Source organism: Carex rostrata, chromosome 19 (assembly GCF_964058835.1).
Source record: "Carex rostrata chromosome 19, lpCarRost1.2, whole genome shotgun sequence".
NCBI classification, from domain to species: Eukaryota; Viridiplantae; Streptophyta; class Magnoliopsida; order Poales; family Cyperaceae; genus Carex; species Carex rostrata.
Genome location: NC_135936.1, coordinates 3,575,891 through 3,592,068, shown reverse-complemented (window position 1 = coordinate 3,592,068; position 16,178 = coordinate 3,575,891). Strand labels below are relative to the sequence as shown.

Below are 16,178 nucleotides of genomic sequence, written 5' to 3'. Positions count from 1 at the left end.
ATTTATAATACAGATGTCTCTTATGAGGAGAGTTAAAATGCACCCTCCCTTTTGTGCTCCTAACGTGCACCTTTTCCTTATATTTTCATTTTCAAAGTTCAAATAGTTGATTCGAACCTTCCAACGTGTTCTTCATATTAAAATGTGCTTGGAGACCAAATTTTACATTTTTTAGAAATTTTTTACTATTTTTTCAGAATTTTTTATTAAACTCAACAATAATAAAAAAAATCAGCAAAGTGATAATTTTCAAAAATTCTAAAAAAATAGTAAAAAATTTCCAAAAAATATAAAATTTGGTCTCCAAGAACATTTTAATATGAAGAATACATTGGAAGGTTCAAATCGACTATTTGAACTTTGAAAATGAAAATATGAGAGGAGAGTGCACGTTAAGAGCACAAAAGGGAGGGTGCATTTTAACCCTTCTCGTCTCTTATATATGCTTTTTGATGAAAATGCAATTGAATGCACTTGAGTGTGTTATTGTTGCCATCACCTAATCTCTCCTTTTAGGAAGCATTAAGGCCCGCTGGCCCATCACCCACCTTGTATCTATCACCTACTTTGAATATGACCCTGTTTGAGGGCCCTAGCTTAAAAAGAGAATTTAAAAATACTGAATGTGAAAGTTATAAAAGGAATACATAACCAAGACAACTTCATTTATTGATAAGTCGGTTATCGCTTTAAATGTCTTACAAAATAAATTATGGTCTCTATATATCACGTGACAATTCATCCCGAAACAGACAGATATTCAAAATCCATATATCGCTTTTTTAATTATATTTTTTCCAAAATACGTCATTCAGCACGTAACATTACCGAGATGTTAACTATGTATCTTACAAATAGGACGGTAACAACAACACAGGCCTCATTTTGTTCACACAGCCCACAAAACAACAGTGCCCCTGACCTTGAAGGTTCCAATAAATCGAAAAAAGCCCAACAAAAGTACCGACGCAAAAATTAAATTTAATAGTGAAAACGAGCAACACCCATAAAACGAAAACTGAAGAACTAATTAAAGTTCGTCGAAATATCCTTAGTTTCTTAATATAAAAACAGTTAACGACTCGTAAAATGTTTTAATTGTTTCCTGATCTATCGAGCCATTTGTTGTAGCAAACCCTAACAAAGATTTTAATTCGTCCCTATTCATAACAAGAAACAGAATGTGGGGAGCTGGCGCTACTGAAGTACTAGATTGTGAATAAATATACCGAGACGAATTAAAACCTTGCTCATCTTGTCAATGGGATTAAAAATATCAGTATCACAATATTTAACATGACCATATCACAACGCAACATAAACGACACACTGACAGGATGAGCAGAAAAGCAAGTGTACAGAATGTTGAAACATTATATATCTGGAATCATTTAGATGATCAACAATTCAGACCGCATAACATAAAATACAAGAAAATTAATCAGGTAACCTTTACCCCTAATAAGCAAATACACATAAGGGTTACATTGCATTTCCTGCATTTTCCGTTCTTTTACTTAAAATGACAACAAAACAAGCACTGCCTCCTGTTTCCACGTCTCTTTCAGATACATTGTATTTATGCTCACATTCTTCTTTGATATGAGTGCAACAATATGACTTGATGGCAACTTACCCACATCAAAGGGAGAACTTCTCTAATTGTTGACCAGTCACTATTTAACATAACCGCTTTTCATTTCTCCCTTACGCAGTTGATGCCAGACTTAACCTGAAATAAATAAAACAAAAGCAGAAGGACAGTATAATGAAAGCAAGGAATTGACATGTACAGAAGCCAATTGGGAAAATGAGTGCAGAAGTACGTGCCTCAAAGATTGTTTCTGTGGATCGTCAGCATTTGAACTTGCTGCATGTGCTTTAAGAGCTGCCTCTAGAGCATTGCTTGACTTCACATATTAATTTTTTTTTAAAGAACAAAATAAAAAAAAGAGGTAAAAAGTTTCAGAGAACAAAAAATAACAAAATAACAATAGAAGTCAGTTGTTTTGTTTCTACCTTCAACAAGTGATAATGTGTTCATTATATTCTTGTTTCTACCTTCAACAAGTGTGATAATGTGTTCATTATATTCTACTTTCTTTAAACTAGATCATCAAGTTCTACTAGGTTTTATTAGTGTTAAAACCCAACTACAACTAAAATACAATGTGCTGGGTGTTTGACCAAAGTGATGTCACCCCAAAAGAAATGTGTTAGGAAAAAGGGGAAGAAAAAGAACCTCGAAATCACTGGCAAATGTATCTTCCTCTGTCTCACTTAAAATCTTGTCCACTTTCAATTTGCTGCATGAAGCCAACATCAGAGCATCGCCACCAAAATCTCGCTTCCCCAGGTCAGATTCAGGTGTGATCTGTTTCTGATGCTTTCCAGAGCTTCCTTCATCATTGTCACAATCTATTTTCCTCTTCATGTTTCCACCAACCGGGGAAGCACTACCATCCCTCTGTGAACAAGGGCTGGCAGAGGACTGTTTTACCCGGTCCACAGACCCATCTAACGCACCAGGTCTATCAGGGTGGTGAGGTCGGGCCGGACGGGGTCTCTTGTAACCCTCAGGAAAGACAAAAGAAGGAATACTCTTTCTACGAATATGGGATACATATACCTCCATGCCGGGCTTCCAGTACATGTACATGTTGACATCTAGACGAAACTCATCTACAGTAGCACGTATGTCAAACTGCTGACCTTCTTGCACTTTGACCCCCTCTTTTCGAGCCAGTCCCATGAAGAAAGCACAATGAGGAACCTGCTTTGTGGGGTCTGTGAACTCATACGGGTATGGGTGACATTGTAGCTTATAACAGGTGTCTCTCTCAATCTGGTTTTTGTAAAAAAAAATAATAATAATAATAATAAATATATATCACAGAAGAAAGGTATGATAATTGTGTGGAACAATTGTCATTATCATACTTAAGTATCAATCAGTTCTGTTACCAGTACCTACCAAATGTGGTGCCAGGATATATCTGCTGAAATCTAATCAAGCTAATTATCTCCCCTAATTCTATGGTTTAGATTCTTTATATTATTTAACACAGCGTCTCTAAATAGGCTCTCCAGTTACCCTCAATCAATCAAGTTCACACCAAAAATGTCTTCTACTGCCATAATAGCTTGGTACTATGCCTGGTGAGATCACTCTCCAGCACTCTTAAATACAAGCAAAACGTGGAAATGAGATCCCCATGATTGTAAATTGGATTCTTAGGTAAACTAAATAAGAATACCTTAAGGGTGAGTTGCCTTAGCCGTGACTCAACCCACCCTTTCCATAGACGGTGATCTTCAACATCAGCTGCTACAACCTCAACTTGAAGGTAGTTTTTGTATGCCTCGAAGAATTGGTACGGCTCAAACAAAGTGTTCCAACAGGCCTTGTTCATTTCAATTTCCTGGAAGAGTAGGGACAAAACACAAACAGAAACGAAATTGTGGCTCCAGAGGAAATCAAATTACAATTGCAGTCTTAGAAAAGTAACTCATCTAAAATTCAAAACTGAAACAACTCCATTGCAAATCATGCATATACTGAACTATATTTTTAGCAAAAGGGAACTCATGGAATGGTTAAATATACAAGACAAATGAAAGAATGGGGTGATAATGTAGAACATCTGAGCAGACCTACCTTCTACAAAACAAAATAATCTGTTAAGTACAAATATACCTGGCATATCTTGTTGGCATGATTAAACTGCTCCATCATAACCCGAAGAGTACTCGACGAGACATTATAACTTGAATTCATGCAGGGATATGCAGGGGTTATAATAGGCATGTGGTGCTTCCTGTCCCCAGGGAACTTACGTGGGTCCCACACAGTAAAGCCAAGATCTTCATTTTCTTCTATTGCGCAAAGCATCACAGGGTTGGGCCAGCGCCACTGAGTATACACACGGAAGAATCTGGATACGAGCATGTTGGGAGTAGCATTAGGATAAAACTGGCACACCCGGCCCACCAGCAAGGCCAAGTTCACGCCTCCAAGAAAACCCGTTACCTATCATCAGAGGTTGACTAATAAGTATTTGGTAGCATTGTGAAGGAACTTTTACTATAGTATTGGTACTTTGAGATAACATATAGGTCTGACTTTTTTTGTCGCTAGTACAATGCATCTTCAAACAGTACGTGAATTTTATCAAATTATTAACTTGCACCCACAATGTTGATATAAAGCAAACTATACCAACATAAGACTATTAATAATACGGAAAAGGTTAATTCCATCAAATACTGAAGTTTTCCTTGGTACAGAGTAACTTCGTTTTCCACTAAAACCAAATCAAAAAATAAGATTTACTCTAATGACACCTATGGATGTATTTATTCAGTTAGATCAAAATAAAAGATGCAAAAACATTCCTCGACTATATATTTGGTTTGATGAATGGATAGTATTTGCAAACAGGAGAACGAAAATTTGTTTCTATCAGCTAAAGTTCAGATGAATGTAGCTACATCTTATCTTATATAACATGAAAAAAGTTCCACGGGAAAAATGATAAAGGATATTGACTGACGTTAGAGTAGACGCCCCTTCTCTTAGCCCAATATTTCAAACACCTCAGCGTAGTGCGGAAACTCTACAAGGTGAAAAAAAAAAATAGTTACAGATTACAGAACAAAAAAATGAAAAAAGAGACCTTTTTAATCTTTTAGAATGAGAACAAAAAAAAAGATCCTTTGAAGCTGATAACTTTGACATCGGGGACGAGACGAAGAATCATGTCAGCCACACGACATCCATTGAGACTACGCACAGTAACTTCATCAGTATTGTACAGCACTGACTGTTGTGATATATCCAAGTCCTGCAATATTATAGAACAACAACATAAAAGTCTAAATATTAATATAATTTTGGCCCATTGGTTGTTCTCAAGTTCCTTCTTTTTTATTGCACCAGCTGTTATTATTCTGTCCCAATTGTTTACCAATAGATCCTAGTATCAATGTTTTAGTTACATTTGTTGGGTTGGTTGCTGTGAATTCCATCCTTAAGAACTTTAAATGAATCTCAACCATTGTACAATAAAAATAAAAGACCATTGATAAATACCCGGCGCATGTGTTTCAATTGTTATGTAGTAATGAAAAGAAATCATATTGTTTTCTTGAGAAGATACAAAGAAAAGCAAATACTTGAGGAACAACTAAAAGGGAGACACTGGCATAGAGGAGGTCGATGGAAATGCCGCGAAACTTAAATTTCATGACTGGAACATGTGCATCAGGTACAGGGTGGAGTTCAGACACCTCTTCATTCTCCGCTAGAAGTTCATGCAGTACCATGAAGAAATCCTCCTTCAATAAGAAAAAACCGGCATTTGATTAATTGCAATATTTAAGTGAAAGCAGAAGTACCTCGTACCAGACATTTAATAACTAATAAATAGAGTAAAAGATAGTCACCTCTCTGTTTACATAAGAGGGCCCCACACATAGTGTATCAAGATCAGCTCCAGGCCCATGTACCTGTTCCCCCGATAAAAATCTCATCATATTGCATGTCAAATATTGCCAAAATAGCATACAAGAATCAGCTGGAAAGGAATGGTGGATGTACCCCTAATCTATAAGATCCAAATGTAAAAATGACGGCATTTGCTTCATCAACCATCTGATCAGTGTAGCCCCTCTGACGAGTTAACTGTTTTACCCATTCCTTGCATATCTGGAATGTTTTCAACCAAAAATTTACTCATTCCATCGAATAAAATAGAGGATATTTCAGAAGAACATTTAAACAGTAAATAAGAAAACAGAAAGAAAGTTTACTCTTTCAATCTCCAAAAGAACATCATTTCTCTTAGTGTCCTCTTCCACACTCTCATATAGACCTGCCTCAACCAAGAACTGCCAGCAACAGATAAAACAAAAACAAAATAATAAGCCTAATAAGTCTCTTGTTCTTTTGTGAGGGAAGAAATCACCAAAAACAATGCATTGGCAACTATATGAAATGATTAGATCGTAAGCATGAACGAAATTGTACAGGCAAAATAAATTCCAAACTTTCTATATTGCCAGTTCTAAGTATATCTTGCACTAATCACTGTGTGATGATTCTGTCTCAGAATAAAACTCTTTCTGAGTAGCAATAAGTTCATTTCTAGGTTTATACTTGAATTCAGGATTTACTGATCACAAACCAAAAACTACTCATTAAGAAAAAAATTGGAGCAACACTAAATTGTATACCTTCTCCAGTTCAGATGTACGCTGTCGATCTGCATTAGTTGGCCCCGCAAAAGATAACGGATTTGTGATGCCATACTGCTTTACATCGCTCTGCAGCGGTGAGCCACTTTTTTCACTCACACCATCAGCACTACCCATCTCAAAGAATTATTACAAATCAAACCCCAAATTTCTTTTTTTTTTTATAAATTAAGACGATGGAATACAAGATTAAAGCCTTGAAACACCAAAGATGGTCTTACAGGACAAATCAAGACCACAAACGATACACAGAAAATACAGAAGAAATGAGATTTGCAACTATGATATATAAAGGGTTAGTTTCTTTTTTTCAATAAAACTTGGAAGAAAATGTTTAATTCTTAGGTTTAATACTAGCAGAACTTTTTTATCCAAACGAAGCACCTAGACAGAAATCTAAGACAATTTTGCAAACCAAAATAGAATTAAAGGAGAAATCAAACAAACCCTAGGAACTCAACACAAAAGTTTGAAGGTAAGAGTCGAGAAAATATTCAGATTATGCAGGAAAATTCAGCCATGAAGAAAATAGATTGACTATAAAACCTAAAATCCTATATATCGCAATTCCAGAAGATATAGCCTCGCCAAAGCCCCAACTGATCAAACCCTAGATCCTCGAATCCACAAAAAAAAAGTCCTAACTGAAAAGGGTTCAACAAAAATTCAAGAAAATTCAAGCCGAAATTACCAACGAAAACAAAAACCACGACACACGGAACCGATCGGCTAAGAATTAGAAAATCAAACGGTAGAAGAGCAAAATCGCTGCTAAGAGGCCTAGATCTAGAGATATAAGATCGAAAATTTGGGGAAGAGACAGAGATCCAAAAGGCAAACCGCCGAGGCGATGTTCCCGCGGCGGCGACGGGTCTGAAAAGAAGAAATTTGTGAGGGTCGGAGAGAGAGAGAAAAATCTAGTTTTAATCTCTATCGGTAATAATAGAAGGTTTAATTAAATATTTCAGGAAATTAATAATTAATATGGTAAATGACGGAAATAAATTCGCTGTTATTCCTGGAATAACAGGAACCTGTTATTCGATACTAACTGTTGAGTTTTATTGAGATTTGTGCAAAAATATTTCGTCATTTAGATTCGCGCATAGAAAAGTTTGAACCTTTGTGATTTGAATAACAGGTTCCTGTTATTCCAAGGAATAACAGCATATTTATTTCCGTAAAGGACGAGACAAAAGAGAGGCACGCAGTCTGTAACTAACAGTCTAGACTTGTTCTATTCCAGTGCAGTCGAGCCCGAATACCCGATTCACATCCTCCCAGGTACCTGACGAAGGAATCTTTTACAATTACTGAATCCAGACCGTTATTTTTAATTTGGAACGAATCTCAAAGCCCAATAATACTGCTCCTGCGCAAGCCCGAACCCCAAAGCGTCTGAGATTTAATCTCAACCGTAAAATGAAGAACATCTTTTACGGTACCTACGGCGTTGTTTAACTAGGTCTATCTGATAATCTCGCATGCTGAATTCGTATCCACTGAGATATCTCAAACTTTGCGTGACTTTATGGAAAATCCCAACCGTTTAAATACGTTCTGCACGAATCTCAAAGCACACATAATACTGACTCCTACATCACCTCCGAATAGGCACCGGACACGTCAGTCACGCAAAAATTGAGATATCTCAGAGGATACGAACTCCTCGCATGCTGGGGTGGTCGAGGTCGACACAGATTTGACTGTGTAATCTTTTGAGTTAATATCTAGTCTTTCACTGTATAATGATCTGTCAGTGGAACTGTTGAGTGTTAGGTTAAAGGGTATTTCAGCTCTGAATGACCCGCTACACAGATTTGAGCGTTTCGGCATTTTTCTTCGCCTTGATTTGAGATTTGAGCTATTGTGTGTTGACCCGGTGTGTCGGTCGCTGGATATACAGTATACTTCAAAGTCTTCAATGAATGAACGGCCGCCTTTGACGGCTCGTAGGTTCCAGATTCCCGATTTTTTTTACTTTTAGAAATATAAAAATAAAATATCGGAAAAGTAATGATACGGCTCCTTTGCTTAGCAGTAGAGGTTTAATGGGCAGGCGGGTACGGGTATCCCGGGTATATCCAGGACAGATACGGGTACGTCTCGAGTACGGGTAGGACGGGTACAAGGGTATAAGGGTACGGGTATGGTCGGGTATATTTTTCAAAAATCATATCCTACCTGTCCTATACCCGTACCCGTGTACCCTTGACGGGTAGGGCGGGTACGGGTTTTTTTTTTTTTTTTTTTTTTGCTGTTTTTTCTTTCTGGTTTTTTTTTCTGGTTTTTTGTTCGTTTTTATCTGATTTTTTGTTGGTTTTTTCTGTTTTTTTCTGGGAGGGAAAAACAGAATTTTTGAATTTTGAATTCGGATGAACAGTACTCGGGTATCGGGTACTAGGGTACGGGTATAGTCGGGTACGGGTAAACTCGGGTAGGGTATGGTCGGGTATTGGTCCAAAAAAACGGGTCCGGTCCGGTTTATGCCCGTACTCGCGTACCCGAGTACCCGACCCATACCCGAGCTCGGGCACGGGCGGGTATGGTCGGGTATACCTGACCCGGGTATTATTAATCCACTACTTAGCACACAGATCGGGCAGTACAAATCTCTTGATATTTATTTTTGTTAGTACTAATTATCACTGTTTACTATTATTGTTATTTGTTGACTGTAAATAAATGTGTTTAAATTCTACTTATATTCTTCTTTAGTCTCAAATAAGGGTGCACAAAAGGCTCATCACTCGAAACTCAGTTCGGATTCAACTCACTATAACTCGAGTTTACTAACTGGGGTTGATTTATGAGTCGATTCCAAGTTACCTCTAACTCGGTTGGACTCACCACACCAAACCCTAATTCATATATTTCCAATTTTTTAGCCCCCAAATCCTTATACCTGCTTTTCAGATTGCCGCTTAAAACTAAAAAAAAATCAGAGAAGCAACTAAACCTAATCCCCAATTTTTCATTCCCCACTTTGTGTCTGCCTCGCCTTTTCATATTATGTACTATTTTTGGTATTTTTGTAATTTTTAATTATGTATTGGTCATTATCTCATTATGTACTGTCTTTAATTGTGTATTATTTTTGTAAACTACGTAATATTTTTTTGTTATAATTAAATTAGACTGTCTCACTATGTACTACATTATGAGTCACGAGTCGACTCGCCTCGACTTAAGTTGCTCACAAGTTGATTCCAAATCGGAGTTATTGACTCGGAATTGAATTAGCAGCTCGGACTCAACTCAGTTCATGAATTCACAAGTTGAATCCAAGTTGTAATAGAGATACTAAAAGTCGCGATGGCAAAGTTTGATGGAATGAGATCTGCTGCTATTCAAAATTCATGCTATTCGTGCTCTTCTCTCTATCTTTCTCTTCTTTCTCTCTCTTTTCTCTCTTTTCTATTTCTCTCTCCTTCTTTTTTCAAGAGAGAGATAGAGACAAAAATGGAGAGCACCACCCTGCTATTCTCTTTAGAATAACAGTGGATTTGGATCCAAGTTTGATCCGGTCTAAGGAGGGTGGGTGGGAGGTTGCATTTAAATTACTAAAATTAGGTTGTTTTCCAAACTTGACTGGGCTAATAAAAAGTTGTAATGAATCTTTATTAGTTACAGATATATTTTTATATTTTTTTAATTCATGAGTTAAATAAAAATAGATTATATATAATCTTGAAACTATTCAAAAATAAACTTTTTTTGCTAATAAAATTACAGAAATATGTTGAAAAATATTAAACTTGAATTTAAAATTGTAACACTCTGTCATATCAATATTTTTTTTTTAAGTATTCGACATTATGGACATAAATTATTTTGAGAGATTTAAATAGAATGAACATAGATGTAATGTCACATAACTTAAGAAAATATATTTGAGCAACTCAGTTTGAATTTTGTTTTATTAATTATATATAACTTGATAGGCCACAAAATAATTTAAGAAAAGACCATATTATCAAAAGAGTCCTTAGCCCAATTTATATTTCAGTAACTCAGTAACTAACAAGTTTATTATTTTATCTCAAAATAACTGTAATTTAAATAAAAACTCACACGTCTTTCCATTTCTATAATGTACCCCTCTATAATTCAAACCCTAATTCCTACCCGCCGTTTAATTCCTAAATTGCATTTCTTTTTCTTTTACTTTTATTTCCGCCGCCTCCTGTTTTTGTCTCAAACCACCCATACACCCTCTGTTTTGATTTCTCCAACCTCATACTCTCCATCTCAAACTATTAAATATTGATATATCTAAATGGCTCGATTTGAAGTCAACAAGGATTAGTGATTTCTCACCTCTTTGGTTCGAACATCTGCACCTAAGGTAATTTAAACCATACCATTTGATATTAAATTAAGGGAAAATTTCCAATATACCCATGAAAACTTTCAAAATAGCCAATATCCCTATGAAAACCACAAACTAGCCAATATCCCCATCAAAACTTAACTTTCTTATTTTTATCCCCTTTTATCTATTTTAATCTTTCATTTATTTGATTTAAAATTCAAAAAGACATATATACCCTTTTAATAAAAAGGAGGCATCCATTGAATTTCTAACAGGATTGAATAAGAACTTTCTTGAAGACGCTCCTTTCAATGGTTTTTGCACCAAAATTTCATCGCCTAATTTCATCTTTCAAAATTTCATGGCCAGGATTGGCATCGCCGTGATCTCAAGAGTCGAACGACCTTCTTGTCGGTGGTTGAACTCGTCGGAAGGGCCAAGTCATTGATGACTTCATCAATTAGGTCGTTTTGAGGCTGGAAGAGGATCTTCATGGATTTAATATTGTGTTCCACTAAAATTGCTTTATTCCTCACAAAAGAAGCATCGTTTCTACATTTCAAAGATATTTTTGGCTCCAATTTGAAATTAAAATCAACAAATCAGATACTTCATGGATTATGACTCGGCTCCTCTGAAAATAAATAAATGAAATTAAAATCAACAAATCAGATACTCCTGTTGGCATATTTGGAAGCATAGAAACAACAAAATCTTTAGAGATGAATATACACCACCCCATGTTCTGGCCAGCAGAATAATGGAAGAAAGCAGTATGTGGTCAACTTTCTGTTAACGGGCGCGCTACAACCCAATTAAGTTTTTTCTCCAAGCTGATGCCATCATTTCTGCCTCATGAGGGGGCTGTACTGGATGTTTGATGTTGTTTGCTTAGTTTAATTTCTGTTTTTTTTTTCATTATGTACCTGGAATCCTATCTGGACCTCATGAGTAAGTTGGAGAATGTAACAGTATTGCTACTGGCACCAATGTACTGAAAAACTATGTTTCAATAAAACCTTGACTGCATCAGTCAAGTTATTAAAACAAAAAGACAAATTGTGTTGATTTGTTCGAAATTGCATATTATTTGTTCTTAGTTTACATTTATTTGATGTTCTTAAGTCTAGATGAAACTAATTTGTGCATTAAATATACTTTAATGGTAATAAGTTTAGATGTATTATTTTGTGTGATGACAGTACCCTTGAGATTATTTTGTGTGGTGATAGTACTCTTTGACAGTATCCTTGAGACAAAGGACCACCGTGTGACAGTGACCTGAGTAGAACTTTTGAACTTAAGTTGTGGAGTATTTATTTTTACGGAAGTGCTGACTTTGGGAATTTCTTTTGGGGGTTTTACTGAACCAAATTTAGTGTACTTCATATGAAAATTCTCAGGAAATAATTCTCTACATGCTGGTAAAATTTCAAGAATTTTGGGATTTCCTAGCTGTACCAGACTGTGGTCTAAATAGAGGGGTAAATTAGGAAACTGTGCTGGTATTTTGCTGTATTTTCATGTTTCGAAAGCTGAACTTCAAAAATTCATAATAAATCGAAATAAAATCCAAATAATATGAAATCTGTGTCCATTCTGTGTGTTTTGAAGTACTCTACATGCCAGTATAGTTTATTTTTCATTTTAGTCCTTGTACCAGTCTGCACTGACTGTTTTTTCAGAAATCTAAAATAACATTACATATTTATGTTGCTTTCCAGTTTTATGTTGTAGCAAGGTTAAGAACTTTGTAGCTTGCTTTTTATTTAATGAATAGCGCCTATGCATTTTACTCTTTGTATACCAGCATCTCTCAAGAATTGATTACAATTCTTTATTTTCATGGTACCAATTCATGCACATTTGTTTGAAAAGTACAACCCATAAACCAAGTTGAATTCAAGGTTAATTCTAATTGCATAACATGCGGATATTGTGCACCTACATCCATCTTAGGATATTGTGCGCCTATGCATAGTGACTCAAAGCCCTTCTAAATGCTATGACATGCGGATATTGTGCACCTACATCCATCTTAGGATCATCTTTGTCATATGAATAGAACTCTCCCTCATACTCGAAATCAATTTCACCCTCAGACTTGCTATCTAGGCTACGGTAGCTATCCTCACTGTGACAGTAGTCAGACCCATATTCAATATCTTCCAACCGGTATTCATTTTCCCAAGTATCTACATCAATCCCAATATTTTCATCTACCCTTACTCCATCTTCTAAAGTTGTAATCTTCTCCGCAGTCACATATATTATCACCTTTTTCTCCTCTTCATACATTGAAAGCATCAATCTATAACTACTGTCATCATCAATTTGGATAAAGAATTGAGAGCTAACACGCTTGTCTACAAAAAACAACGAGAGCTTCCAAGTGTCATCCTCTAGATAGAACTTGCTCACATCTTCTAACAATTCTTCTACACTGTAGGTAGTCTCATCCAAATAAATAGTTTTTTGCTTTGCTGAATAATATTTCTTTTTGTCCCATTGTTGATCGGTTTAAAATATCCACCGTATTTCACTATTATCTTATAACGAGATTCATTTGTGTTGCAAAAAAAATTATAAATTAAGGTAATAAAAACTGATATTAAAAATTACAATATGTTTCAATTACTTAAAGTATGATCAGTTAACAATTGACTACTTACTTTGGATTTTTGTCAACATGCTTCTTCTTATTTTTCTTTGTTTGTAATTTCTCAAGAGTCGATGTGTTGTTGATTGTAGGTGGATTCTCGATTTGATCTCCGTGGTTATGCTTAGAGATTGTAGCTTCAGTCAAAAGCTTAGGGTCAGGATGAATTATCAAGGAAGATAAGGGATCTTCAGTTTCCATAATAAAAACTAGCAAAGAAAAAAGACAATTGAGTTTAGAAGTACAGAAAATATGAGAAAGGCCAAGGATACGTATTTGAGAATCACTAGAATTATTTGATATACCTAAACTAGTTATTTTTCAGGGGAATACAATGTTGTATAGTTATTTTGCAATAGGACAAAATGTTGGATAATTGATCAAACTGGGTAGTTTAATTGAAACCAAATTGAACACAATAAGCTTACACATAAATTCTTACACTTGAATAGCTTACAGTAAGTTGAATTTCTAGTCTCAACTCATTTTTTTCCTCTACTTTCAAATATAATTATATGAAATTGAGATTTAATTTCAGTAGTAAAAACTTGGATAAATCATTCGATCCCACAATTGAAAATAAAAAATCATATATATATCTTTTGCAAATTTTAATTTCAATAGTAAAAATTGAGTCTTATGGTCAGCCCCAATGCCCACTCTCTTTTAGCCCTATGCTCCTGCTTTTACACCGAACACCCAATTAGAGGTTTTGTTGATGATAAAGGTGCAATCTTTGATAGTACCAGCAGTTAAAATTCTATCATTGCAAGAGGTGACATTGGTTTTAGACCGAAACTGATGTCTCAAAAGACGCTTTTTGGAGGTGTAAATGCTGCTTGAGGAGCTAGTCTTGATGTAACAAATCCCTTCACGCAGGACATCTCTAGCTTTGAGTATGCTTTTAAACTTAACTTAGTTGTATCCAGTGAGATTGAAGATAAATATATATCTATACCTTTTGAAACGAATACAACGAGAGCTTCAGCAATTTGGAATTTTGTGGTTAGATGAGCACTGGAGAAAAAAGGAGACAAGGAGGACGGGAGAGAGGTGGGGCAAATAACACGATGAAGAAGGAAAGATGAGATTAGGGCGATGAAATTTTGGCGCAAAAACCACTGAAAAGATGAAGCGCCCCTTGAAAGGAAGTTCTTATTCAATCCTGTTAGAAATTCAATGGACGCCTCCATTTTATTAAAAGGGTATATATGTCTTTTTGAATTTTAAATCAAATAAATGAAAGATAAAATAGATAAAAGGGGATAGAAATAAGAAAGTTAAGTTTTGATGGGGATATTGGCTATTTTGTGGTTTTCATGGAGATATTGGCTATTTTGAAAGTTTCCATAGGTATAGTGGAAATTTTCCCTTAAATTAACACAGTACAATAAATTGAATTGATTGAGGCACGATAATTAGATTATTTGGTTTAGAATAAATGCTATTATTGGATTGTAGGAATTTAGTTATAAGAAATTATTTAATTATATTAAAAACCTGGAAATATAATTTGTTATCAAGTCCTACTCTAATTACATTAAAGTCTAAAATAAATTGTCTTTTGACTTTATTAAATTTAGTATTTACGTTGTAAATATAGTAGTACTTAATTTCTGGTTACTTGAACTCAAGTCTTTTTTTATTTTAAATATTATTATAAAGAATTCCTTAATTTTTCTTAGTCTTTTCTGTGTAAGAATTATTCATATAATTATTGTAATTTCTTAATAAGGAGAACCATACTAAAATTATATTTTTGTGGATTTTAGTTTAATTTCAGAAAGTATAAAATATGGATCTCCCAATATTTAAGTTAGAAATAAATATTTGATTTTCATAATTACTCACATTAGTTTTATAGATCTAATTTCAGCAAATATGAAACTTAGAGATCTCTTCTCAATTATAAATAGTAGTAGAATAAAAATAATTAAAAGATTTTCCCAATAATTTCTTGCTGAATTATTTTATGCTAACTTTACGATACACCATATTAATTAAGATTTCCAATTTGTTTGCAAGTCAAAATGAATTGTCACAGTAAAATAATTAAAGTTTATGAGTTAGGATTATAATATGTGAATATAATACTAATATAATCAAGAAGTTTTAGATAATGAGAACGAATGAATATTATACCTTATTGTATCAGATTTGATTATACATTATTATAAATTATTGTATCAGGTTTGATTGTAAGGCTTAAATTACAAAAGGACAATCAAGAATATACTCAAATAACAGGTGCGGGTTTTCTGGACTTTTTGTAAAATTATTTATTTATTCTTTTGTGTGCATTATATTTTTACTTATGAAATTGTGCATGTTGATTCAAACAACCTCTTTGGCTTTGTTTAGAGAATAAAGAATATGATTATTTCGTTTGGAACATATGACATGAATAGAATATATCGATTGAGTATAACATTAGCATAAGAAAACGAACGATCGCTGTGAGATGAATGAATGGAAAGGCCGATACGCGAGGGCTACTAGTCGCGGTCGGGACCGATATGCGGGGAATGCTAGTCGTAGTTGGATTCGATGTTGGAAAGGCCAATACACGGGGATTGCTAGTCGTGGTCGGGACCGATATGCGGGAATTGCTAGTCACAATCGGGTTCGATATTTGAAAGGCTGATATGCAGGGATTGCTAGTCGCAGTCGGGTTCGATATTGGAAAGGCTGATACACGGGGACTGCTAGTCGTGGTCGGGACCAATACGCGGGGATTGTTAGTCGCGGTTGGGTTTGAGATATAACGTATGACAAGCAAAGTAATGGTCAATGATTTATAAGATTTTAAAGTAACAAGTGCTTACATGAATGATAGTTATTGCATGATAGGATAATATAGATTGCATTTTAGTTGTTGATTAAATAAAATTGTTTAGTATATTAAAAAGGAAGATTTTACAAATATCCGGGCTGGAACTAAATCCCGCA

At 34.9% G+C, this 16,178-nt stretch overlaps 1 protein-coding gene across 2 annotated transcripts; it reads right to left on the bottom strand.

Moving 5' to 3' along the window:
• Positions 1-1,354: 1,354 nt before the first annotated feature.
• LOC144571619 (nuclear poly(A) polymerase 4-like) lies at positions 1,355-7,203 on the bottom strand. 2 transcript variants are annotated; one of them, XM_078320968.1, is made up of 12 exons: positions 6,235-7,203; positions 5,812-5,889; positions 5,600-5,707; positions 5,446-5,508; positions 5,176-5,337; positions 4,731-4,844; positions 4,554-4,616; positions 3,698-4,030; positions 3,258-3,422; positions 2,243-2,845; positions 1,831-1,910; positions 1,355-1,732 (listed from the first exon to the last, which is right to left on the bottom strand). In XM_078320968.1, the coding sequence occupies exons 1-12, from the start codon at positions 6,370-6,372 to the stop codon at positions 1,708-1,710; spliced, it is 1,932 nt and encodes a 643-aa protein (XP_078177094.1). In that variant the 5' UTR covers positions 6,373-7,203; the 3' UTR covers positions 1,355-1,707. The 2 variants fall into 2 exon arrangements, with proteins under 2 accessions (XP_078177094.1, XP_078177093.1); XM_078320967.1 differs by having other exon boundaries at positions 1,355-1,910.
• Between the last annotated feature and the right edge of the window lie 8,975 nt (positions 7,204-16,178).